General features: G+C 42.2%; 1 protein-coding gene across 6 annotated transcripts; it reads right to left on the bottom strand.

Moving 5' to 3' along the window:
• Positions 1-376: 376 nt before the first annotated feature.
• Positions 377-27257, bottom strand: LOC103459849 (rap1 GTPase-activating protein 2-like). Of its 6 annotated transcripts, XM_008401769.3 has the most exons (25): positions 27039-27257; positions 22494-22529; positions 14330-14414; positions 13269-13304; positions 12683-12730; positions 12235-12267; positions 10762-11085; positions 10568-10671; positions 9863-9941; positions 8968-9021; positions 8814-8897; positions 7826-7926; positions 6948-7077; positions 6249-6404; positions 6077-6148; positions 5867-5953; positions 5158-5304; positions 4914-5018; positions 4742-4833; positions 4116-4220; positions 3961-4048; positions 3572-3623; positions 3424-3494; positions 2323-2353; positions 377-2102 (listed from the first exon to the last, which is right to left on the bottom strand). In XM_008401769.3, the coding sequence occupies exons 1-24, from the start codon at positions 27080-27082 to the stop codon at positions 2342-2344; spliced, it is 2145 nt and encodes a 714-aa protein (XP_008399991.2). In that variant the 5' UTR covers positions 27083-27257; the 3' UTR covers positions 377-2102; positions 2323-2341. The 6 variants fall into 6 exon arrangements, with proteins under 6 accessions (XP_008399991.2, XP_008399992.2, XP_008399989.2 ...); XM_008401770.3 differs by lacking the exon at positions 12683-12730; XM_008401767.3 differs by lacking the exon at positions 27039-27257 and having other exon boundaries at positions 22494-22609.

Raw genomic sequence — 27257 nt, 5'->3', positions numbered from 1 at the left:
CCACAGGGTTGTGTTCTCGGTCCCATCTTTGCTACTTTATATTGGCTCTATTTGGGATAAATTATGGAAAAATAAGTAATCTCTTTACTGTTAATGTGCAGAAATAGCTGCACATGAATATAAAAACTGAAGCTTTTTAATGAAAATGTAAATCAAGCTTTGATTTACAGCCAGATGTCTCAGAGAACTTTGGTCAATTAACTAAGAAGTTTATCTGATCCAGTAAAATTGAGCTTTAAATAAGAAGTGATGAAGTCTTTAGAGCAGCATACAACCTCTGACCCCAAACACACACACATTATTGGGAGAGATTCAAACTTTAAAAACCAGAGAGCTGCTGGAAAAAATCACACAAAACAAGTCAAAAACGCTGGAATCAAAGTGCAAACGATTCAGAAACTTTATAGCTCCAGGTTCTCATGTCATAGTTGTCCTTCAAAATGAAGCATACAGCTGACTGACATCATTGTGTTTCTGCAGCATCAGTTGGTCCCTGACAAAATAAAACTGACTTTTGTTTAAAAACTTGGAACAAGACTTGAAACAACAAGGAAACAGCTTTAGTGCAAATACTGATTTTAGTTTTTAACCGGATATTTTGAATCTTCATACAGAGAACAACAACCAGAGCTGAGGGATGTCAGTGATGTTGACTCAAACGGCAGTGAAGTTATCATCGGATTCAGAAGCAAACATCCACTAAGAGACATGAAGAGAAGCCACTGATTTCTGAAGGGACCTTAAACTCAACACGGAGCATTCAGGGTCAAGAGAACTGGAATGTCTGAAGGAAAACCTGCTGTCACAGATTTTTCACATTTCCTAATGGTGAGCAGACGGAAAACGACACGTTGATGAACAGAGACAATCTGTGGTTTTTATCTTCTGGTTTCCAGTCAGAGAACGACTCACAGTGACGTCACAGCAAACATTCAGTCCGGGTCTGGTTGTAGGAACAAAGAAAATGACCTAAAAGTCTTACTGCAGGGCTTTTTTCTGACCTCTTCCCTAACCGTCTGGATCAGAACATCGCCACGAAGCACCAGTCACACAACGGCAGGTGTTTCAGCAAAAAACCTTTCAGACAAAACTAAATATTTAACTCCAAATGAAATATTTAGCTGAAATACTGAGTTAAGCTAAATAAATAGGTCCAAGGTAAATATTTAGCTAGCAAGTTAGCTTGCTAACTGCATATTAGCCACTGAAGGCTGTAGTTGACTATTCTTGCTGAACACAGAAAGTACACATGGCCCTGTGGCGGCTCTGTCCCGTCATACCAGCTGGAGGATTCCTTCCTGTTCCTCTCCACTGTCGCCACATGGTCACAGAGGAGGCAGGATTGGTGTGATGTTTTGGTTCAATCAGCTGATGCCTTCTCACCGGTTCGCTTTGATTGATCTGTTATGATCAGTCCTGGTTCTGACTGTGTCTGGACCTGAACTGGACTGATCCGAACTGAATCTAGACTTACCTGGAATCTGAACAACTGGTTTTTCATGTGACAGAACCCGTACTCTGTTGCTGAATAAATAAACTGAATTAAATTAAAAATAGATTTCAGACATAACTCCAGTTTCTACTTAGTTGGACCGTCTCAATAATTGGGTTTGGTTTGGACTGTTACTGATTCTAGCCTCTAGAAGTCCTCAGCCAGCCTCACTGTTCTCACCCGGTCCACTGGACTCAATCAGAACCTGCTGCAGGGTGGAGCTACCTTGATGAAAAGGAGGGTGGAGAAGGTCAACCAGCTTTAAGGACAGAGCTGGACCCGATCTCCGAACGAGTCAGAACCATTTCACTGATCTGTGAGGAAAACTCCTTTAACATTCCCTGAAAAGGAAAACAGTCCATGACTCCTGTCTTCATCCGTAAGGAAACAAGAAAAACAAAAAAACGACAAAGTGTTCGTTGGTTAAAACAACAGAAGTTGTCTATAGTTGGAACTGGATCTCCATGGTGGCTCCACGGGGTTTAGTGACATCAGGTAGAACCAGCGCGCCTCAGGAACCAGGAAGGCGTTTGTGATGATGTGGTTCGGTCCGGTTCAGTCCATCCTCCTGGTCCTGGTGGTGTGAAGGCAGCACCTCCACGTGGTTTCTCTGGAGAACAGACAGGAGATCCAGATGAAGTTCTCCTCATGAAACACCTGGAGTTCTGCAGCTACAAGGAGGACAGCTATCCTGAGCTAACCTGCAGCTAGCCTGTGGCTAACCAGGAGCTAACCTGGAGTTAGCCTGCAGCTTCCCGAGTCCAGACTTAGGATTTCTATGGTAGGAAGTTAAACATCTAACCTGAAGCGGCTCTGAAAATCGTACGTACCTCCCAGAACCTCCTGAGTTCAGTTTCCCTGCTGATAAAGAAGAGAGAGAAATCAGAGGAGTTTCAGATTGTTCAGAGTTCTCTTCCTGTTCTCCTTCCAGGCTGTGATCCAGTTTTTCTGTTTAGCTGGTCTGGATCTGAATGTCTCCAGGCTTTCTGTAGACTTCCCTCACCAGTCCAGTCCAGTCAGCTTCAACTAGAAAGGTCTGGGAAAGTTTCAGGACAGGAGAATAAGAGTCATCATATACCCAATCGAAGATCTGGTTCAGGACCTGAAAGGTCCATCATTCCTCAGCAGATCATCCACTCTAAGACAGGTCTTAAGATGACGACTCTGTAGGAATTTCCTTGCTGGAGATAAAAATCATATTTTCTGACTTATTTCAAGTAAAGTTCAGGAGTGTTTTAAGCCCCTTCTCAAACATATTTAACCAGTTCTTCATCTCCATTTACAGACCCTGTAAGGTTCCTCCCCATTTTTAGTAATGACCTCAGGAAGGAGCAAGGCTCTGCACCCAAGCAATTTGATTGGCAGCAGACAAATTCATTGATTGGCCCAACACGTCCAAAACGTTTTTCATTTGTGGCAGAGAAAAGAAAACGTCAACTGAACTGGGCAACCCATAACGAACAAATATAGCGAGATATTTCAGAGACACTGGCTGCCCTAAGGTACATCAGCTCAATGACATCAACTTGACCGCTTGCCCACATTCCAACATCCACACCCACATAGTGAAGAACCCATAGTCAATGGAGAGCGACCCAACTTGGCTAAAACCAAACCAAACTTTAACTGACTAGAGTCAGACTTGACAGATCCTCCCAACAAACCCAGCAAAGGGACCAGATGAACCACCCCAGCAATCATTTTGACTGCCTCTATCCAGGATCTCGTTCCGTCACAGTTTACTGCTCAGGAGCTTCGATGGGGGTTGGGTGTAGATGGATCAACAGCAGATCTGAAGCTGGGAGGCGTATCGGTCAAAGTCTAAAGATGAAACTAAGAAAAACCTTCAGAAAGCATGGAGTGCTATCAGGACCACCAGAGGATTACGAGCCTGGACCACAGGAAGGGTTGGCTCAGACAAACCGACGTACAGCAGCAGAGTGAGTCAGCTTATCGAAGCGAAACTTCAGGTTGGATCTGGGAGAGTTCTTGTTTTTCAGTTCTGAAAGAGGAAAATGAACGGGGGTCAGTGAGGCGAGGCGCAGGAATCCGGACATGATGAAGGTGGATATACTGAACCTGTGGGGCTGCGGCAGACGATCAGCGGACAGGAAACCTCCGACGGCGCAGTCTGAGGCAGACGGAGAAGATCAGGAAATTTCAGAATGAGATCAGATTCACAGCAGGAAAATTCGAGACTATTCCTGATTCTGAATCCTCATCAGAACACAAATGATCTCTGAACTTTCTTTTCACACCAACCTGAGGACACTAACCATGGAGGCTAACTATGGCTGGACCCAAATATGACCACATGGTGAGTCAGATCCCATCCAGTTTGGTCGTAGAAACAGATTCAGAACCTCTACAAGGTTTTCCTGGGAGAACAACTTTAGTTCTCCACTCCGACCAGGCCAGGCTGTACTACTGCTACAACCAATTAGCTGAAGGTTACTGATTAGTCTCACCAGGTGAGCGTCATCAGAGGGAATGCTGAAGCTGGAGGTGCTGGATGTGGATCTGGAAATTTTACTTCTCTCCTTCCTCGGATGAATCCTGAAAACACAGAAACGTTGCTGCTGCTTTGCTCAGATTAAAAACAAAAAGACAGATTAAAGCTCACCTGTCCCGTTGTCCTGTCTCTGGAGAGCTGGGATTGGACGGCAGCTCAGACCTCACCTCTATCATGGGGTGGGAACAGTCAAAGCTGCGCTGCTCACTGAGAAGGCTGACACAGCAAACAGAGTTTAACCAGAAGAACAACTGAGCCGGTAGCTTCATGCTAAGGATATCTGCTAAAAGCTGAGATGAGAAACAACAGAAAAACTAGAGTTGGCCTCAAATATAAACATGGAGTTCCTCTGGGCCACAAGTGAGCATCCCTAGCTAAAACAGTTGCGCTAATCCTAAAGCACTAATCATAAATAGTATCTAATGCTAAAGTGCTTCGTTGAAGCTAACGCTAAGTTGCTAAATCAACATGGTATTCATGGTATTTTTAAAAGAAGCGCTAAACAGAAAGCTAGTTCTGCTATTAGCGCGTTAGCGGATTAGCAGCTCAAGCTTCTGTTATAAACTCTGTTTTTATTTGTTCTGTCTCAGATGTCAGGTTCTACAAAAACACTCGCTTTGCAGATGATGTGACGGTTTTCTGACCAAACTGTGTTAAATAAAAAAAAAAAAAGCCTCTCAGTTTTTCACAACATTTATTAGACTTCTGGTCATCAGTAAGATCATTGTTGTGGTTACCTCCTGTGGCTGTGTTTGTCTGTCTGGCTGTCGACACTCAGCAGGCGGGGGAACAGCCCTGAGCGCCGCTTCACCGGAGACTTCACGTTGCCCTGGCAACAGAAACACAAAAACAATCCAGCTGCTAACAGCTGCTGAGGTGGAACCGGAGCGTTGGACCGGTTCTGCTCACCTCAATGCTCAGGTGGGCCAGACCGCCCCCACTCAGACTGGTGGGCAGCCCCGCCCCACCACGCGACATGGTTTCCATGGATATGCTCCGCCCCTTCATCGCTCTCTGAAATGAAACAGCATAAATATTTAAATAAGATTTGAACCAGCTAAACATTAAACTCCTGAACTGGTTTCCAACAAAGAGTCAGACGATCAAACTGGGATGTTTGTGAGAGTAAAGCTGAAGTGACCTTCAGACTGACCTTGATGGACTCCAGCAGCCCGCCGTGGGCATGGCCATTCTCACCCCGGCCCTCTTCCTCCATGCCTGAACCCAATCCCAGCATGCACTGGGAACGTCTGTGCAGCTCATCCAGCAGGCCGTCCAGCAGGGCAGAGCGGGTCCGCTCCTGAGCGGGAGGGAAATAAAACAAACCTATTCACTCCAGAGAAACCCGACTGCTGGCAGATGCACAGGGAAAATCAGGTTTTAATCCCAAAACGCTGCGAAATGATTCAGGCACAACAAACTGTGTTTGGATCAGGAAACTTTTTCATTCAGCAGCAGAAAAAGAGGAAAGATGATTCAACAAAGGGAAAGCAGATTTAAACTAAGGCCAAAAGGTTAAAACATCAAACTGATAAAAAAAGATTTGGAGTTGAAAAATCATTTCAACTGAAAAACATTTTTGAAACAAAATTGGTAAAACTGAAATAAAAAACATATTTTGACACAAACAAAAAACTACTTCACAGTGAAAATCAATTTTAAACAAAACACATTTTTAAACTGAAAAAAGATTTGAGGATAAAAAAAAAAGTTATTTTTTTAAACTTTAAAACTTTTTTGTCTGAAAAAAATTCTGAACAAACTTTATGGCCCTATTTTAGCTCCATAAGACCCCGCTAAGAGTATGAACCCTGTCCGTATTGTCCAGCAGGCTGGGGGAGACGGCTCCCCCTGCTGGTTACCTCCAGCCGCGCGAAGCGTTCGCTCTTATAGGAGGCCAGCTCCGCGTTGATGAGCTTGGTGAGGAGGAACTGCCTGAACTCCGGACCCTGGAGAAGAAAAACACCGATGTGACCAATTCGGTTCGGGCGTTACAACTCGACCCGGTTCGGTCCAAGCATTAGAATGTGACCCGGTTCGATATAAGAACTCGACCCGGATTCCTAGCTTACCTTCCTGAAGACGGCCGGGTTTGGCAGCGGCGGTCCAAACGGCGGGACGTCTTCTCGCGCTGTGACAGAAACCTGTCAGAAGTTAGAGAAGCAGGTTCAGTTTTGGTTCGGTTCTCCTCGACCCAGATGGACTTTGGTCGGGTTGGTAGTCGGGTTCGGTGAGACCTCCTACCCTGTAGGTGGGGCTGTCCGAGTGCGTCTCCTCCGCCTGCACCAGGATGAAGGCGTGCAGGAAGTTGGAGGCGATCATGTCGGGGACGAAGGGCGTGGCCTCTTCCTGGAACACCACCGCCACAATGTCATTTCCTATGTGGCGTTTCCTCTGTAGCTGAGCGACAAGAAGTGACATGGGCAAGGTGTTAGTGACCAGCAGGGAGTAGTGCAGTCTTGAAAACACTGAGTTTAACTGTGGAATTTGGGTCCATTTTCAGGTGTATTTATGTCCCATGAAAATAAACTTAAAAAGTTCAGTTTTATGATTGAAACGTTCAGCCTCCCTCTTCTCATGCCGCCCTGGGCAACTGCCTATATCAAAAGCATTCAGGCAATAACCATAGCTCTGCTGATCAATACCTTTAATTACTGATCAGCAGAAAGAATAACAGTTTCTCTACTCTGAGATGACAGCAACTAAAAGATTTATTTTTAGTTTCTGCAAAAATATTGCTTTAGTTTTACTTTTTACAAAAAGAAAGAATCAGATAGAAACTCCAAGTTTAAACCAAAAACCTTTCCTGAATAAACAGAACCAACAGAACCAAATGGAACTAACTAAAAACAACCAGAACCACAGAGGTCCATGTTCCTGTTGTGCTTCCTGCTGTTTTTATTTCCTGAGTTTTCCTGGATTCCCGGCAGTTTTCCATTCTACCTGCTGCGCGTCTCCCTCGGTGAACGGCAGCTTGGTGGAGACGTGGAACATGACCTCTTGACCTCTGTAGACGGTGTAGATGGAGTGGGACCCCGTCTGGCCGTGGGACACGTCCAACCCGCCCCGGAACCTGCAGGCAGGAGAGCAAGAGCTGACTGGACCGGCTCGGTTCTACCAAGCCCAAAAGAACCAGCTGGTGAACAAAACATGACATCGTTAAGTTTTAGTTTCTATTCCTGAAGGTAAAATCCAAATACTGACGGTTTTCAATTTGTGAAAAATTAAAAAGTTTAATTTTGATGAAAATTACGACAAATATGAAAGTTTAGATTCCAATGAATCCATTTAAATCCCAAATAATCAAATTATTTCTAATAAATGTTTAATGTTCTGTCGGTTTTAAAAACCAACAGTTGGGCAAAAACTAGTTTTACTCAAGTAACTTTAATATAAAATATTTCTACTCTAACTTGAGTCAAATTTCTGTGCACTAGTTTAAGAACAAACTTGTTTTAACCAAAAAAATCACCAGACACACAAACACACCTGCAGTTTATGACAAAGTTTTTAAATCTTTATATTGAAAGTAATCATTTATGTGAATTATTTGTGTATTATTTTCATTTTGGTCCTTAAAATACCAACATTTCCATATAACTATATTTCATCTGTCTGATTATGTCATTTCTAAACATTAAATAATTTGTTAATCTGTGTTTTTCCTCTCACCTGACTCATTTTCTGAATGGTTTCTCTTTATTAAAACGTGAATAACTTTGTTATTGTTACTCTGCGCTGACCTGAGATCAGATTTTGCTGCTCTGAACAGAAACTCCACGGTTTGTGTTGTCCATGGTTCAGTTTGTGGCGCTGCTCACCCCTTAAAGTCCTGCAGCTCCACTGTTTCTCCCAGCAGCTGCAGGAACTCGGAGAAAGCCGGAGACTCCTGATTGTTGGTGAACAGTTCCTCTTCTGACACCTGCACAGGTAACAGCCGTCACAGCCAATCACAGATCACCTCTGCTGCCTCAACCAATCACAGATCACCTCAGGCTCAGGTAGAGGTTACAAGTCAAATGTTTCCTCAGGAGGCAGAAAAATCTAAAAAATTGTTTTATTTTTCAATTTTCAGATAGTAACTTCTACATTTCTCATGATAAACCACAAAGACACAAATACAATATTTCATTTTATAAAAATAAATCACAAATAAAATAGTAATACAAAAACATATCATATAAAATAAGACTAAAATAATTAAATAATATAAAAAACAAATAATACTTTATTTTAAGCAAATAAAACACAAATAAAATATAACAAAAAATAAATAAAATAGATGAAATGAAAATAAAATAGAAGAGAGATAAAATTCAAATATTTGTTGATCTCTTTGTCCAACTCTTTGATAAAATAAACTTTGCGGTATGTTGCTACAGTTTGGCATTAAATGTAAAATCATAATTTTTATACATTTTCACTCCCTGATGCTTTTATTACTTCCTGTTTCCACACACATTGTTTTCAGTTTGGAAATTTAAAACATGACTATTGTGAACGACAAACCTGAACGGCAGTAAAAAAACAAAGTGATTTTGTTCAAACAGAATTCATTTGAGCCTCTATATCTGTAGCGCCTCCTGGTGTCTGGGTGGATAAACACACAAACTGTCGGATGAAAATATTTCTGCATGGAGATTCATAAATAAGATGCATAAAGTTAATCCTACGAATGATCTGATATAATCTGTTTTTTTTTCCAGTTGAATAACATTGAATCTAGAGTTTGGTTAATATTCAGAGTCAGATTGTTTTTTTCCGGTTATTTTGGGCATTAATGGGAGCAGCAGCATGGCCGGTTCTGACCTGCCCAAAGCGCTGGTAGACGACGCCGAACTTGAAGGTGTTGTTGACTTCGTGTTCGTCGTAGTTGACGATGAGCTGAGACGCCTGCAGGCGGAGAGGACAGCGTCAGCTGGACGAGTCTCAGCAGGAGGAACTGAGAGGAGAACGTGCTCACCTTGGGGTAGAGGACCGGACTGAACCGCAGGGAGGCCGCTTCGTCGCACACAAGCTTCAGGACAAACAGGTCACACCATTAACGTTCATCAGCATTAAACTCCCACAGGCCAGTGTGAAATGCTTCGTGCAGAACGTCTGTTAGCCTCAGAAATGTTTCAAATCAAATTAACCTGGATCATAACGAGATATTCACCTTCTAGATTTCTGTCAAAGAAAACAAAAATGAGGCTGTTTGATGTGTCTTACTGCCATTTTATAGCAAAATCAACTAAATATGTTAACTTCAGTTGTTATAAAAATGCTATATATCAAACAAACTATTTAAAAAAACTTGACTTCCTAATATGACACCTTCAAATTGGGCATCTGTCTCTTTAAGAAGCTCCTGCTCTTTTTGAAGCTCTGCCTCCAGGAAGTCATCCCAACATGGCTCCTCTATTAACCTTTTAACGTTTTTACCAGCGTTGCTCTGAGCAGCAGCTCCTATTATGATCTGAAGGAGCTGAGTGGGGTGGAGCTGCATCTTGAAGGCGGGGCTAGGTCCACCCAGACGTTTTAACATCTGAATGATTGCCATGGAGATTAAAGGATTTTAATCTCCATGGCATTAAACATTAAAACATGAATTTTACATGCTACCGGCCCTTTAACTGAATTATCTGTCTTTAGTTAGTCTTCAATGCAGAGTTGTAATTTCTAGAGCAGCTCTTAATATTTGAGAGTTTGAGAGAGACTTTGTGTTTTTATGATGTAAAAGCACTTAGAAATGCCTTGTTACTGAAATATGCTATGCAAATAAAATTTGATTGATAGATTGATTCAAACAGTTATCTTTTTAACCACAGAAACAGGAAGTAGTTTGGAGGAGAACAGGAAGGGAGGTGGGTGTACACCTTGGCCAGCTCCGGAACGCTGGGGATGTCCGGCAGCTCTGCCAGAGATAATCTGTGGTAGATGCTTTTCAGACGAGACCTGAAGCAAACACAAGAAACAAACCTGGATCCAGAGGAACAACACTGCTGCTTTTAAAACTTTAACTAGACCCAAAGCAGTTATGAGAGGGTCCAAGCCCCCCTACCTAAAAACAAAAATGCTACAAACTTTAACAGTCACCAGTAGGCTGGGCGATATGGACCTAAAGTTTTATTATGATAATTTGTGATACGATTGTGACAAACGTGATGATAATAACTATTCATTGCATCTTTTTAGGTGACTATAACACTGTAGCAACTGTAGCTCCACAAACACAAATAGTGCTCTTGAAAAACATTCCTGCTTGTTTCACCAGACACATGATGAAGTGTGATTTGTTTCACTAAACTGCAGACAGTAACTGCATTAAGTCATTTTTTGGTATTTACTTAGACTTTTATTGGACAAACTGCAGAGAAAATAGCAAAACTATCAAACCTGACAATGATGACAGTAAAACATCATTAACTGGAATTTATTGTCACAACGATAAATCAAAATTCTTATCATGCTAAAAAATGTATCACGATAAATTACATAATAAATGCCCACCAGTTACAAGCAGTTCCCAGAGGGTCCAAGCTCCTCTTTGAGCTCTGACCCGACCGGGTTCCTGTGTTTACCTGATGATGACGTGCAGGTATTCGTGTTCCTTCTCCTCCTCGTGTCTCACAGACAGCAGCAGGTTTCCCAAACTGCTGACTGAGCAGAAGAAGTTCAGATGTTCCTGAAAGGCAGGAAGACGTTGGAGACTGAAACTGCTGCAAACCACAAAATGTTTTAACATAGATTTATTTCATAAGATATCACAGCTCACCCTGCCCAGGAAGTGCTTCCTGTACGCGCGTGCTGCCTCGTTGATCTCCTCCAGGTGATACCCATAATCCCCTGGGGCAGAACCTTCTGTCTCCCTTATTCCTCCGTCCTCCACCTCCGCACCGCTGCACTGCAGAGAGGAAGGGGGCGGGGCCTCAATGGGTGGAGCATCAAGAGGCGGGGCCTCCGGAGGTGGGGCCTCGGAAGGGGGCGGAGCCTCTGAAGGCAGGGTCTCGGAAGGGGGAGGAGCCTCTGGATCCTCTATCCAATAGCCTCCAAACTGCGGCAGGATGACCTGCGGGTACGGCCGCCCCCTCTCCAACACCTGCAGAGTCGACATGTTTCTGTCACACCTGGAGGAAACGCTGAGCTACCTGCTGCTGCGTAGTCACGGTAATGGCTCTACTGTTATTACTACAGCATTGTTGTCATGTTACAGTTTTATATTTTGAATGTTCAGAATGAACTCTTTTACTTTATAACTGTTTTCATGATATTTCAAGTGTCAGGTCAAAAGTTCAGATGAAATATACAACGGCGTGTTAGAATCAGAGTGGAACGAAAAAACTGGAGATTGTGGAGGTTTCCAACAAAAACCTCAGAAATTTTGAGATTAATATCAGAAACTTTGTAGACATTTCTAAGCATGAGAAGTCGAACATTTCCAAGAAAAAAATAATACTTAGAAACCTAGAAAAATATTAGAAGTTGAAAAATTCTGAGATAAATCTAAGACATTTCTGAGTTTTTTATGGCAAATTCTTGCCATAAAAAACTCAAACTTTTTTTGAGTTTTGAAACTAAAAAAAATTGCTTTTTTCTAGAAAATTTCAGTTTTTTGTTGAAATTTCCTTTCCTATCTACAATGACCTACAGAAATATCAATATGTGATTTGAGAATGTTTATTTTCTCACTTTTGTTTTGCCATGTGGTATAACTTTTATTTTTTGGTTGTAGTTGTCTTTTGCATAGTTTTTTAGCACATGTGAAAGATTCACAATTGAAATCAATAGTTCACGTGCAATATCAATATGTGTTTATCTTTGTGTTGTTATTTGGCATAATAGTTATGTTTTGTACACAAAGATTCCTAGACTCATAAATAAATGGTAAATATTGTGAAAATTTGAAATATCAAATCACAACTTCATTTTTTTTTTTTCATAAAACCTTAAAGTCATAAAGTCAGTTTTTGTAATTTTCTTCATGTAAACAGCTGAAACAGCTGAAATGTTTGAAAGTCAAGTTTAACCTCTCCTGGGAAAATGAACCAAATCTCACATTTTACAGCCATAATAACAAAATACGTCCAAACTATAATTTTAGCTTTGATAGAAAAAATTCAGCCCAGATATTTTTGGAAACCATCAGGATATTAATAAAACCGGTGAAACCGTCCCAGCGGCCTCAAACTGCTGGCAGGAATCAAACCCACAACCTCTGGACTGGAGGACAGAGACATTTGAGTCTCACCTCTTCGATCCTGGGATAAGGAATGTAATCGTCCTGAAACAGAGACAGAGGCGTTTCAAACATGGCCGACATCACATCTGGAACATCACAGGTTCAGTTTCACTTCCTGTAAACGTCTGACTGAATCCACAGGTTCACTTTTACTAAACCACAGACGATTAGATGTTAAACTGAAGAAAACAACCAATCCACAGCAACAGAGTGGACATGCAACTTGGGTTGCTGAGGATGATGATGATGATAATTCTGATGATGATGAAGGTAAAGGTGATGACAATGAAGGTGAAGATTGGAGTGACTTCCTGTCAGGAACAGAGACTTCCTGCTGGCTCATGTGGTTTTACATCAACATGGAAAGACATAGGGGACATGAGCTGGAGAGACGTGAGGACAGACATGAGGACGGACACAAGGACAGATGGATGGACAGATAGGTGGACGGACGTGCCTTCTGTCTCAGAGGGACTGTCTTCATCTCAGTAGCTTCTGGTACTTGCTGCTCCGCAGTCGGGAGAGAAAACAGGACGAAATTATTCTGATGAGCCAATAAAAACATTTTATTCAGAGTTGGAACCAAAACCCAGCAGAGCTCTGTATTTCAGTCCGAGTGAGACATCTGTTGTTTGTCCAGAAGACTCGTCTGGTTTTCTGTCTCTCGCCGTCCAACTGGACCAAGTCGCTCTCCGTTCCTCCGTCTCTCTGCTGTGCAGCATCTCTGCCCTCCTCTTCCTCACCTGGCCTTTAATTTGTTTTTTTTAATTGTTTTGATGAAAAATGCTACATTTATCCTGGAGATATTGATCTGTGATCGCTGCTGATCAGATGATCCCACAGCATGATGCTGCCTCCTCCCATCAGAACTCCTTTAGTCAACAAACCAAACTTAAAGGCTTCACTTCCTCCTAACTTCTGTTTTTTTCTCATTTCTTCTTCTGCAGATAATTTCTGATATTTCATAAAGTCTCCTCATCCTGCCTGCATCTCGGCTCATTTAACAGAACCGTTAGAGGAATCCATGCGAATTAAAGTCTTACCTCCATCTTGTCCATCATGTCGAAGAAATGAGCCGACTGCAGACAGAAACAGACAAACCAGTTCACTGTCAGCAGAAACGCTTCAATATGTTTAAACTATTTAGGAATTACTCAGAATGAAACTGGAGGAAGTAACATTTGAACCAAATCAGAACAGAACCGGGTTTCTGTTGCTCGTCAACAAGAACAAACTGGGGAAGGAAGGACGGATTTTTATCCGTTATGATTTCAAGATGAGATTAAAGCTGCTGATTCTACTTGGCCTGGACTGATGACATCACAAGAGGCACAAGAATGGGCTGACCAGGTGGCGCTAGTGAGCAACATGACAGACATGTCACTGTTCACAGATCTGAACAGGGACTGAGAAGCTTTGGTGATACAAGAGGGTCAATGTTAGGTTTGACCTCTGACCCAAGATGTATACTGGATGGAGCAAACTGGTCGCAAACCTTTAGCAAAATGCTAGTAAATTGTTAGCAAATCCAAGTTACTGACTTTTAGTCAAAATGTGACTAGTGACAAATCTAGTAATTTGTGTTATCAGACATCAGCTGAACTGCTGTAACCAATAATTCAACTGCAGTAGCCACCGTTCAACCCAAAGAGGGCAGCACTGAGACAATGTTGCAGAATTTAACAAATTTACACTAAAATGTCACAGTTTGCTCAGAAACATAAAGATAGTACCTTCGTGAACTGATTTATACAAGTTATCAGAAAAATAAGTTGATTTGGTTTGTATACATTTGGTTTACATAAACATGTGGCTGTAAATAAAATCTGTCCATCGTTTATAGAAACGGCTCCAAGTGTTTCTATGAATCCAAGCAGGATCCCTTAGGTTTATTCCTCTAATGGAGGAATATGAACCAAACATCCAAATAAAGAGGAAAGTACTGATGGGTGTGGAGTCTGATCAGCTGCTTCCTGTGATGTCATCAGAGGTGTGATGTCACCAGACCTGTAGGTTTCATCTGGAATAACAGATCTATCAGAGACACAGGCAGACAGACTGACTCTGAGCCTGAGCGGCATCTGGAGGGAGCAGCAGGTGTTACCTTCATGGTGGGCGGCGCCGTGCGGGGAGGTGACGGGGGGCGGTCCTCCACCGGGACATTAGGGAGGGTCAGCTGGTCTTGCTTACTGCAACACAGGAAACCATCATCAGAGACGCCGCGACTTCATCAGCAGAGAACCGGGAGGAGCCGAGGATGATGACAAGCTGGCTGGAGATGAAGGTCAGCCTGACCTCAGATGAGCTGGCTGACCACTGAGGAGCTGTCTGACCTCTGAGGAGCTGTCTGACCTTTGAGGAGCCATCTGATCACGTCTCAGGTGCGAGTCGTCAGACTCATCAGTAAATCACCTTGGTAGCGATGAGTCATGATTCAGACTCTGATCAGGCTGGATTCTGATGAGTCATGGTTAGAGCTGAACTCGTTTTTACCACAGCTCTGACTCATGGGGACAGACTGGACCCAGCTGGTTCTGGTGCCGACTCCAGGTCATAACGTCCATGCAGAATCAGTTCCTCTCAGTGTGAAACAAATGGACTGACCCCTGGGGGTCAGAGGTCAGCCTCTGCTGCAGGGCGGAGTTGGGGAGGAGCTAAAGTTTCATGTTTGGACCTTCTGACCCATCTGAAAACTGACGACTCATCCTGGCCTAACAGAACTGTAGGAGCCATTTTCCCCTTTTTTCTTTTGGTTAAATCTTAGAATTTAAATTGTTTTATTCTTATTGTTTATTTCCTAGTTGATTTATCATTAGAATTTTTGTTTAATTTGCTGTTTAGAATAAGTTCTTTGATTAGGAATTCACTTAATTAGTTAATTAATTTCAGGTTGGGATGTGGGTATTTCACGGTATAAATAGGTGGGTCTTGGGTAGCATATTATGCACGTGGGTGGTCATAAGGTTTTTTTACCAGCCTACAGAATCAGCCAATAAGTCATATTGGTTTCTATTGTCAGTCAGAGAGCAGGTGCAGGAATAGGAGCAGAAGCCTGTAACCTTTTGCCTGATCTGAAAAATAAAATCAAAGAACTATATTTTGACTTTTGATCCTTTTTTGCTGCGTAAACCAATATCCACGGTGCATCAGGTGACTATTTGAGTTTGATTCACCTTTTCTTTAGATCACCTTTGAGTTTTGAGTTTTTTGATTTTTGAATTTAAGTTTAGAGACAAATGGTCACTACAAGAACCTTGAAGAACCCAGACAGAACAACAGGGAGCGTTACGGACAAAAAATCAGCCAAATCCAGATGGAGGCAACCGCTAGCTAAAAAGCTAGCTATGCTAGCCCTAAAGCACTAATCATATACATTAACCCTGCTAACGTGCTATACCAACATGGAGCTTAGCAGAAGCTAATGCTAAAGTGGTCATTTCAACCATCTGTCAATAACACATGTGCTACAACATAGCATACTGCCCCCTACGTGACTAAATATGTCATTGCAACCCTTCCTGTACTGTTTGGGCCACAGGAAGTGATTCTTTGGACCTTTCACTCATGGTTTCAGTTTTATAGTTGAGTTTTGCTAACTCTTAGCCTAATTGGCCATAGTTATGCTTTGGTCAGAAAACACACAGAACAAAGGTAGGTTTTCATTGTTTGACCTCATTCCTTCATGTGTTGTATACTTCTCATTTGCTCAATAAAGCGAACATGAGGAGAGGAAACAGAACTTCACCAACTAAGAGCATGAACATAAATGTCTACTATACCACTTGAATTCTTAACAGTCGATAACCAAAACCTCAAAACAGTTTAGAAAACAAAGTAAATTAGCGCTTTAGAATTCATCTGGAAACATTTAGGAAAAGCTAAGTGCGCTAAACATTTTAAAGTTTAGCTACTAGCGGATTAGCATAAGTGTGCCTGTTCAGATCAGAACCGTGGTCTCATCCTCAAATATCTGGACCTGATCTGATCACTGCTGCAGCTCTGATACTTTAGATCCAATCAGAACCAGGAAGAACCTCCTTCCTGTTGACTTTTTCCAGAAACTTCTGCTGCTTCACTTCCTTCTCTCTGCCTCTTAAGGCTGAACAGTTTGTGTTCATGTTGTTCCTGCTGTCTGACCGAGGGCTGCAGGTTTGACCGGCTCCAGCTCTGCACAGCAAACACAAAGGTCACCAGGAGGCGGGAAGGGACAGACGAACCCTGCTGGGAGAGAAAAGGTCACCCAGTGAGGCGCCGTGGCATTTGGACCTGATCTCAGCTGGAGAACAACACCGAGGTTTGGTTTGGGTCCAACAGCTGGAATAACTAAAGCTAGCCTATCCAGTGCTAATGCTATCCTATGACAGGCTAATGCTAGGCAAGCCAAGGCTAATGCTAGCCTACCAAATGTTAAAGCTAGCCTATCTGTGCTAATGGGCAGCAGTGGAAGAAGGTAGTCCAGTGGTTGACCAGACTAGGCATGCTAACCACTGGCCTCCAAAGCTAACAGTATCTAGTGCTGTGATTCTCTTGCCAGCGGCAGTTGCTCCGTTAGCAAATGTTTTTCCTCCATGCTGAGAGGAAACCTGATCCTGTTGCTGAACAGCTGAAGGTGAATGAATTCGTTTCCGTTAGTGAATGTTTCCTGCAGAGCTCAGGGAGAAGATCAGAAATGCTCATTAAAGTTTAACCCTGGAGATCCTCCTGCTGCCTCTCACTCCAGTTGGCAGGTCAAAGGTCAGCTGGAGAAATGAAGTGGGCTAATACCTACTGATGATGTTCTACTTTAAGATAATTGGGGGCTTGACTCGTCTTAACAAGCTAATTTAGACCAAACTGAAGCAGGGAATTCATTATGAATCTGGAGGTTTGTTCAAGTAAAACTCATCAAGTCTGAAAAAACAAAAATAAAATATTGGAAATATTGTGATTAACTGGCAGACAGGATGGAGCAGAACCTGGACTCAGACCTTCCAGGAAGGTTTTAGAAGCAGAATCTGTTCAGTTTTAAACCAAACCGGAGAAATGTGACGGATGAGAAGTGACGGCGCCTGTGAGGAACCTGCAGCGCTGCTTCATGACTGCAGCAACACGCTGACAGCAGATCAGAAAACCTGCAGCTGCTTAGAGGAGAAAAACTATCTGAGTGGAAACATTTTAGCCCAAACGACCTTCTGACAGACAGAGCTTCCCGAAAATAACAGGGTTCCTGCTGTACTGTAACACACCCCTCTGATCTGCCTGGAGGTTGATACCAATCCACCTTCATCAGAACCACATCACCTCTAGCTGGACTCATCATCCAACAACAGAGCAGCAGAACCATGCAGCTTTAAAGGTAAAGTATCATGATTTTTTTATTTTATGTATAGTGCCATTTTATAGCGCAATCCAGTGACTGTTAGCTTCAGACGTTATGAAAATGCTGTATATACCAAACATGACTTAAAACAAATTTGACCTCACATCATATCATATCTGATGCCTTGAAATTTTTCTCTGTCTCTTTAAAATATAACTAAACTCCCTGAGGAAAGGTTTCAGCAAAGTGGGCGGAGACAAGAGACCCAGAGGGGCGTGGTCGGAACCAGAAAGGACCTGTTGCCAAATCATCCACTTTGTTGCTATATTTAACAACCTTTCAGGCCCTCTAGAGACTTGTTCTGTAGCTGGAGGAAGAACTGAGACGGTTTTAGGCAAAATATTGCAGAAATAAACTAATTTTACACTAAAATGTCCAATACCCAATTCTAATGCCAGTCTACCCAAGGCTAACTTTAAGATAGAACATTGCATTTGGGCAGTTTATCAACAAAAAAGTAAAGTTTCATTTTAAGAACCTTCTTCTCTTTCTGACACTCCGCCATCAGAACAATGATCCTCCAGAACGTTGTTTACACCAGATACCTGGCAGACAGGATGGAGCAGAACAGTTCTTCACTACATTGCACTAAGAAGTTCCACCAGCTGTGTGCCAGCCGTTGCTGCCACTAGTCTGTAGGAGCAGATCAAACCTCGGGCTTTAGCTGGAATCGTTACGCCGGTCAACTGAACAAAGGAACAACAACCCAGCAAGGCAGCAGAAAGGTCTTAAACCCAGCAGATGATTTTATTCTGGTCTGACTGGAAACCAGAGACGCTCCGTCTCCATTATCAGAGTGAAGTTTTATGTTGCTTTATGACTGCAGTCTCTCTGTTGTGGCAGTAAGAGTGAATGATCAGCTGAAAGGTCTGCGGATGTTAAAGGAAGATATGAACAAAGCAGCAACACACAACGCTCTGCCATCTTCCTCTCTGCATTTACGACGTATGCTGGGTTCCCCAAACTGGTGTTGACTCTCAGCAAAACACCAACATGTGAAGAAACCAGTTCAGGAACGAGAGCAACATGAGCCTTTCTCCTGGCTCTGCAGACTGAGGTCATTCTGACTGCTCAGAGCTCCAGAAAACATAAACATATGTACATTACTGCTGCTGTCGCTGATGAAAACAACACGAGCTTCTGAAGCAGAAGCCGCCCTCGCTGCAGGAGACGTGTCGGTCGGCAGAGAAACACGACTCAGCAGCGACCGTGTGGAGCGGACCAGACAGATGGCAGCGCAGCCTCTTGCTGCCACCACTTTGGTGTTTTTTATAGAACAGCTCCTAACAATGCAGGCGTAGGACACACGGCGACCACAGGGGGCGCCACTCAAACTGGAATGGGGATTGCAACTTTCTCAGGAGGAAATTTTATGTTCCAACAAGAAATAAACACCTGAGAGCATCTTATTCCAACAAACCTTAATATTTTTATTTTAGTTTCTGGAGTTTGTCACTGGATTCCCTGAGAGCAGAATGATTCAAACGATTCAAACAATTCAAGTGATTCAAACGATTCAAACAATTCAAATGATTCAAACGATTCAAATGATTCAAGTGATTCAAACGATTCAAACGATTCAAACGATTCAAATGATTCAAACGATTCAAATGATTCAAACGATTCAAATGATTCAAGTGATTCAAACGATTCAAATGATTCAAGTGATTCAAACGATTCAAACAATTCAAATGATTCAAACGATTCAAACGATTCAAATGATTCAAACGATTCAAATGATTCAAACGATTCAAATGATTCAAGTGATTCAAACGATTCAAACAATTCAAATGATTCAAACGATTCAAACGATTCAAGTGATTCAAGTGATTCAAACGATTCAAGTGATTCAAACGATTCAAACGATTCAAATGATTCAAACGATTCAAATGATTCAAACGATTCAAATGATTCAAGTGATTCAAACGATTCAAACAATTCAAATGATTCAAACGATTCAAATGATTCAAGTGATTCAAATGATTCAAGTGATTCAAACGATTCAAGTGATTCAAACGATTCAAACAATTCAAATGATTCAAACGATTCAAATGATTCAAGTGATTCAAACGATTCAAACAATTCAAATGATTCAAACGATTCAAACGATTCAAGTGATTCAAATGATTCAAACGATTCAAACGATTCAAGTGATTCAAATGATTCAAACGATTCAAATGATTCAAATGATTCAAACGATTCAAACGATTCAAATGATTCAAACGATTCAAATGATTCAAACGATTCAAATGATTCAAGTGATTCAAATGATTCAAATGATTCAAATGATTCAAACGATTCAAATGATTCAAGTGATTCAAACGATTCAAACGATTCAAATGATTCAAACGATTCAAATGATTCAAGTGATTCAAACGATTCACTGTCATTATTACCGGGGAGAAGAAAAACACTGTAAACAGCAGCAGGAGAGAAGGAACGCTGCTGCTTTCAAACAGACGGACACACTAACGTAACACACACACCCTAACACAAAACACACACACACATTAACACACACACAACCACTAAGACACATAACACACAGACTAACACAGTCTGGTCCAGGTCTCAGTCCGTCCACTAACGTCCTCACTTTGCTTGATGTCCTCTGTCCCAAAACTTGACATAAAGACCAACTCTGAGCCAATCAGCAGGCTCCGTCTGATTTAAGGAGACGTGACCCGACTAGTGAGCAGCAGCACAGATTCCTGCTCTTTAAGGTGGAAATGAGTTTTTATCTGATTCAGTGAAACGTTTAAAATTCTGGTCTCCGTGAAGCTGTCAACATGTTGCCGTCTCTGTTTACCTTCAGGGGACACAACTACCCTCAGCCGTCCACTCAGAGGACACACACACACACGCACGCACGCACGCACACACACACGCACGGAGACGCTTCACACTAATGGACCTGCAGCCTGCCGATCCTCTGCAGAAACAAAGTAAACAAACGTGAGTAGATATAGGAAATGTGAGACTCACCACTGGCGGTGTGGCATCGCAGCGTTGCCGTCGGTTACTGAGCATCTCACTGAGATCTAACAGAGCAGCACCGCTCCTCCTCCTCCTCTTTCTCCTCCTCTTCCTCTCTGCCGTAATGTCAGGGACCAACAGGATTACGGAGCCGTAATCAGTCAGAGGAAGGCAGATGGAGGAAAAATGGAAAACTGATGGGAGAGGAGGAGGAAGAGGAGGATGAAGCTGTCACTAATTTAAGTTAAGGCTCTGACTGAAAGCTAGTGGTGGTCTGTTAAAAAAAAAAAAAACAGGAAGGGAGAAATAATTTTCTGTTTGCTTCTATATTTAACATTTATATTTATTTATGTTCGTTTTTCACAGATTAAATGTGTTTGTAATTTTTTTTTCTGATATCAAACAAAATGTGATTTTATTGACTTATTAATTTTGATGAATATTCATATATTAATTTATTTTTATTTATTTTTGGTCAGTGTTTACTTTTTGTATTTATTTATTTCACTTTATGAAATTATGTATTAGTTATGTAAGTTAAGTTTACTTCTACTTTTTTCATTTATTCACTTAATTTTCTTTCTGTTGGTATTTATTGATGTATTTATTTCTTCTACATTTACATTGTCAGAAAGAACACAAATATTGTCGGAGCAAAGTGCTGTGAAATTAAACAAATACAAATTCAGTTTGCTATTTTATTTCACTACAATAAATTTAAATAAGTGTGAGATATTGCTGTTTGAATATATTAGCTGAGTATTTTTTAACATCTACAAACACCATGCAAACATTAGTAATGAGCCAGTTTACTGACCTAATGGTTTACTGATTAATCTGCTCCATATTTTTCTGATTTATGGTGATTAGTAGCATTTTTAGCTTTCATGCTAGCATGCTAGTAACTCCCCAGCAGTGCTATGTCTCTGCAGACCAGAGGTGGCGCTAGACTTTTGGTTATCAGTCATTCTGACAGACGGCGTAAAAAAGATATAATTTATTTGTCCCCGTCAGTATTTAAATGTTAATAATAACAACGGCACGTGAAGTCTGAGTAGATCGTCTTCATCCTGCGGCCTGGGCCCAGTGATGAAGAGGATGAGGATCTTCATCAGTGGCGTCTGACCCGGAGCGGCTCCCAGCAGGTTCTGGTGGACAGAAAGGAGAGAGCGCTGCAGGAGGTCGCTGACCTTCCCCTCAGACACGTCGCTCTGCTCTCACATGGCGCAGCGACCAGAGCTTCCTCCGCCTGCTTCCCACTTCTGGGGAAAAAAGCTTAAAATACGGATCATGACGAGCCGCACAGCGCAGATAATAAGGTCACCACGGCAACAGCAACGTAACCACCAAAACCTAAAGATAAGATCCTGAAGGAAAACTGTTGGCTTCAAACCAGGAAGAAAACATGAAGCCTGGAACCAGAAGACAGAAAGTAGGAAGGTCCAATAAGGACACTGCTTCCTGTTCTGAGGGAGGATGGATGGATAGACTGACCCCTGACCTGCAGTGACTCCAGTCCCCATTTCTTCTGATGGACCCATGAACACTCAGCTCCTGGTTCAGTCCGGATCATCCTTAAAGGACCAGACCGTCCTGGACCGGGTCGGACATGTTGAAGGAGGGTTTCTGTCTGCGTATCCTTCCTGAGGATAGATGGTTCTGGTGTTGGTCGGGTCCCTGAATACTTTCGGTTCTTTACAGTTGAGGATTTATTCCAGGGGTCAAACTGAGCAGAACTGAGGACACGGAGCGTCCGCCGTAGAGGCTCCAGCAGAGAGCCTTGGGGAACGCCAGCATAGAAAGGAGTAGATCTGAATGACTGGACCAACCAAGGCTGTCCTGGACCTGATGGAGTCCAGGTACTGTCACTTCCTGTTAGCGTGTGGACAGTGTTGAAGCTGGAGTTGTAAATCAGGCGTATGCTGGTACTCACCGGGCTCTCAGCGCGCTGACAGTCGACTTATCAATCCTGCAGAGACACAGAGAGGAGCAGACATTAATGGACGCCGCTCTCGTCCGGTTCTGATAACGGTTGGCGCAGAACAACATCTCCGAGGAGGAGGAGGAGATTTACGGCCGCGTTCTCCATTAACCCAGGTAACCTGAGAGGGAGGTGTGAGCCCAGAGCTTCACAGCAATAAAACACCCGTTTATTAAAGCGCTGCCACGGCGATGCATCACACATCAGCTTCTGGACTGAAGGAGGAAGGCGCCATAAAACACCCGAGTCAAGGAAACGAACAGTGTGGGACGGATGTTTGTTTCTGGCCATGAAATGTAAAAAACAACAGGCGTCTTTAAAACGGTTCTTCTGTTTGATCATCCACACATATTTAAGTTTAAACTCATTAAACCCCAAATCATCTTTTATTTTTCAAGGATGTAGAAGCTACAAAACATTCAACTGTTTGGTGAATTAACAACATGAGACCTTTTTAAAGTTTATTTTGTTGGAAATGTTTCTGTATTAGAGGGAAAGTTTTGTTTGCTGAAGCTTCTTGTCCTCTGCTAGCAGCAAGAAGAATTTGCAGAAAGAATGATTGAGGATCAGTTTCTTGTTTGTAAGGATATGACGACATATTAAAAGCACTAAGCTGAAAATAATGTTAAAATAACAAAACTTTATTTGAGACATAAATTTATTGGGTGTTCATGTGACGTCCTGGACGTTGCTTTGCTAGTCGTAGTATCGTGTCTTCTGCTAATGTTAGCGCCGTGTGCTAGCTGTTAGCTCCTTTAGGACAGACCTGTAGGGAGTGTTTTGAATATTGTTACCACATTAACAGTTTGACATTGTTTTATACGTTCTGATCCAAATGCTTTCAGTGACGTTCTTGGCGCTAGCGTTAGCTAACTCGCTAACTATCCTAAGGCCTGGATGGAGAAGTCCAATTTTGTTCACGACTTTTAATCAGTTTGGGAATAAAAAGTTTCTGCAATGTGAGATAATCTCTGCTATCAAACTACCAAAATGGCAGAACGACCGGTCACAGTGGGGCGCTCTGTGACCTGCAGGGGGCGCACCAAAGTGACGGCACAAAAACAAGGAGCCTAACTAGGAGCTCAGACCAAAACACAGTTAAGCTTTATGTAGACCATAACTGGATGATTACAATAGGAAAAGGAATCTAACAGCATGGTATTTCAACATTTAATGTTACATGAGAGCAGTTCTCAGTATTTACAGAAGGGAATCAGTTCTGATTCGCTAGTATAAAAACCAAACTAGAACCCCAGCAGAACCCAAACTGAGGCTTCTGGGAAAATAATGTCAGTTTTCTGCCATCGTCTCTTCCTGCGTTATTTAGAGGCTTCAGTTTCTAAAGGCTTTACATGTCGTCGTGATGTTTTGGTTCTTTGCTTTGTTTCTTAGAACAAAACAGGAACCAGAGGATGAAAAACCTTCGCTGTGTCGACACTTTGTGGCTGAATGGAAAGGAGCGAGCGGCCGCTTGCGGCTGTAAACTGCTCTCTCCTCCGCTTCAGGCTCCTCCTGCATTATTAAAGACAGAAACTATCAGCCGGCTCCGTCTAAGCGCTGGATGGATGGAAATATGGAGAGAAATTAATATCTGATTCCCCAAACAAGTTGAAATTAGGTGAAGATGAGGGAGAAGTTTTGTTTAAGGAGGAAGGTGAGGGAGCGTGGATGATGCTGCAGGATTCAGTGATGTGTGTCTTGATCCCAGTTGTGACAGATCGACTGGACCAACAGGATTTACATTCCTGGCCACTGCTGCTTTCCTCTCATCCAGAACCAGACACGCGTCGCTCTGCTAACGGCTCACAGGAAACCCAAAGAGTGACGGCGAACAGAGGAGGAAGCAGCTGCAGCATCAAGAGACGCTTGCAGGCTGACAGAGCAGAGATGCTGAGGTTCAGGCAGACGGAGGGAAGGTTCCCTGTTTAAAGATGGAGAACCAGAAGGAACCCTGGTTCTGTCGTCAGTCAGACGATAAATCACACTGAGATTATTTATTTAAACACCTGACAGTTCGATAAACTTGGTTCGATTTGGACCTAGAAGATCTGGCGTTTAGTTAACATGTTTTCCCTGTGTTTTTTCTTTCTGGGTGTTCCGGCTTCCCTCTTCACTCCATCAACACAATAAAATCAGGAAGGTCCAGAGTCTCTGGTTCAACAAGTGGGTGGTTAGCAGGACTCAGCAGAACGCTACCCGGGTTTCTATCAACATTTTTTATGCTCATTTTGATGCATCGCATTAGAAACAGTTGATGGAATTTGAAATTATATCCTCAATCCGGAAAAGAGTTAACGCTCTAAAGAGGAGATGGAAAGAATTTACCAAATAAATTCTGCTGTAGCAAACGCCGCCCTCTACTGGTGGGTCTGTGCCTTACCAGAGGCACCAGACTCAAGAGAAACCTTCATCATGACGGAGTGAACTCCATGTGCTCCATTACAGTTAGCAACATCTACTTCCTGTTTATCATAGCCATGCGTAGCATCAACATCTGACAAAGTGACGCTTTGCGTAGCCTGGTTGATTCGCTCCAAGAAGAAAACATGACAAATTCACATTTTCTTTTTCTTAAAAGGTTAGCTCAAATTAACTCACTTTGAACACTAATGGGCTTAATGGTCTCTATAAAGGGGGTGAAAACATTTCCACATAATTCCAGGTTGGTTTGAACAGCTGCTGTCCCTGAGGAAGTGAAGATTAAATTAAATTTCTCTGCTTAGCTTCCCTTGCCAGCTCTTAGGATCGATTTAACCTCTCAGGATTGATTATCAGCTCCTCATCAGCTCTGGGGAAACGTGCGCCGATGTTTATCTAGGGAATCCTCTGGCTCTGATTTGTCTTTTATAATCTTTATAATCCAGCTCTAACAGGATCTGAGTCGTTACTGAAGGAACCTTTCTGGATGGTAACTGGTCAACTTTAAGCTCAATAATAAATGTCTGAATAAACTGGAATGACAAAATCTATAAACTCCTACTTTTCTAACTTCTTGCAGCAGCCGGTTGTACTGCAGCACAAATTTAAATGTTCGGATTCAGTTTCTTCGAGAAACACTGTACTGTTTGCTCCATGGATGTCACTTAACACACATGTCTGCATGGTTTGATCACCAGCTATGCTAGGCTAATATTTTATTGACATGTGGATAAATAATCTGGTGGATAGATGCCAATACATGACATGCATGGATTTAACTCATTACTGCAGGATTTGAACTGAAATAACGCAACAATCTCAGGCTACGGCGCATTGACGAGGATTCACTTACATCGGCATGCTGGATGCATGAAACTGAAAGTGACAGCTTGCCCTACTTCCTGATTCAGCTAATTATTATCTGACCGCTAAGGGGCAGAACATTGTACAAATGATCCAGTACAAATATCTTAGAAAGCCTTAAATAAGACAAAAATTACTTAGAAAAAATATTTCAGGATGACGTAGAAACTTCTGTCAATAATGATTGAATACTGATAAAAAGTTGCACTTTTATATTTTCACTTGTAAAAACTTGTAAAAACATGTTTTCTAAATTTTTAAAAAACTTATTTGAAGAATTTGTGGAAAATTCTTAGATTTTTTTTCTTGTAGCTTTTCTTAAATATTCAAACAAAAAAGCAGATTGGGAAGCTGCTAATAGACACATTATTGGTTGAGGTTTGCAAATCAGCCAATCCAGGAACATCATTTATTTTCCTTGTTGCTGATTGGTTGAAGCTCTAACAAGACATTAGCTTGTTCTGTAGCGCTAAGATGGTTTCCACTGAGAGCATTAATATGAAGGTATATTTGGTGTTTAAAATGTTAAAATAAACAGTTCAAAGTGTTTTTAGAGGAGGTCTGAAGTATTCCTGAGGCTCACTGTAGATTCAATCCCAGGTGGTTTGTTGTTAATTAAACCAGTGGAAAAAGAAACAAGATGGCGACAGGATTTTTTTAAAGTATGATGTTTTGTGAATTATGCAAAATAAATAAACTAAATAGGAACCAGCGAGTTTAAATTAGAAGTTTTCCATTGAGACGTTCCTGACTGAGGCTGTTTGTCTTTAACTGCATTGGTTCTTTAATCAATATTTAAATTTCTCCATCTGTAAAACATTAGCATCTGAGTTAATATTTATGTGAACTAATTTTACCTTAAATACACAATACACACTCTCCAGATTATATCATTAACATTTTCTAGCCGGTCCTGGTTCTGCTCGCCTGTGGTCCGGTTCTGCTGGGCTCTTTGTGTCGGAACAAACCCGTTTAGGTTCCTGACAGCAGAAAGTTGCTGATTAACTGCAGCCCAGCAGAACCGCGTCCAACCAGAGAAGAAGTAGTTGGGAAAATGGATTTAAGCTGCTTCATTTACGGATCTTGCTGAAACTGTGATGTCATAGTGATGTCACTGTCATGCAGATGAGGCAATCAACATGAAAAGCATTGAAAGTGTGAACGTTTTAGATCATTTTTGCCCCGTCTGGAACAATGAAACAAGCTGAGGCTCACCATCCGAAGCCGCCGAAGGACACGCTCCTCTTCCTCCGCAGCATGGTTCCTCCTCCTCCTCTTCCTCCTTTGTCTCCTCTTATTGTGTCGGATCCTCCGGCTCTCCTCGCCGCCGCCTCATCTCTCCTCCTATAAATACTCTCACCCCGGCCACACACTCCTCCGCCTCCTCCCTCTGCGTCTTCCTTCTCCCGTTAATGTTTCCCTCTTCCTCCTCCT

This window comes from Poecilia reticulata, chromosome 14 (assembly GCF_904066995.2).
Source record: "Poecilia reticulata chromosome 14, P_reticulata-male-v2, whole genome shotgun sequence".
NCBI lineage: Eukaryota > Metazoa > Chordata > Actinopteri > Cyprinodontiformes > Poeciliidae > Poecilia > Poecilia reticulata.
This window is presented reverse-complemented; position numbering and strand designations above follow the sequence as displayed.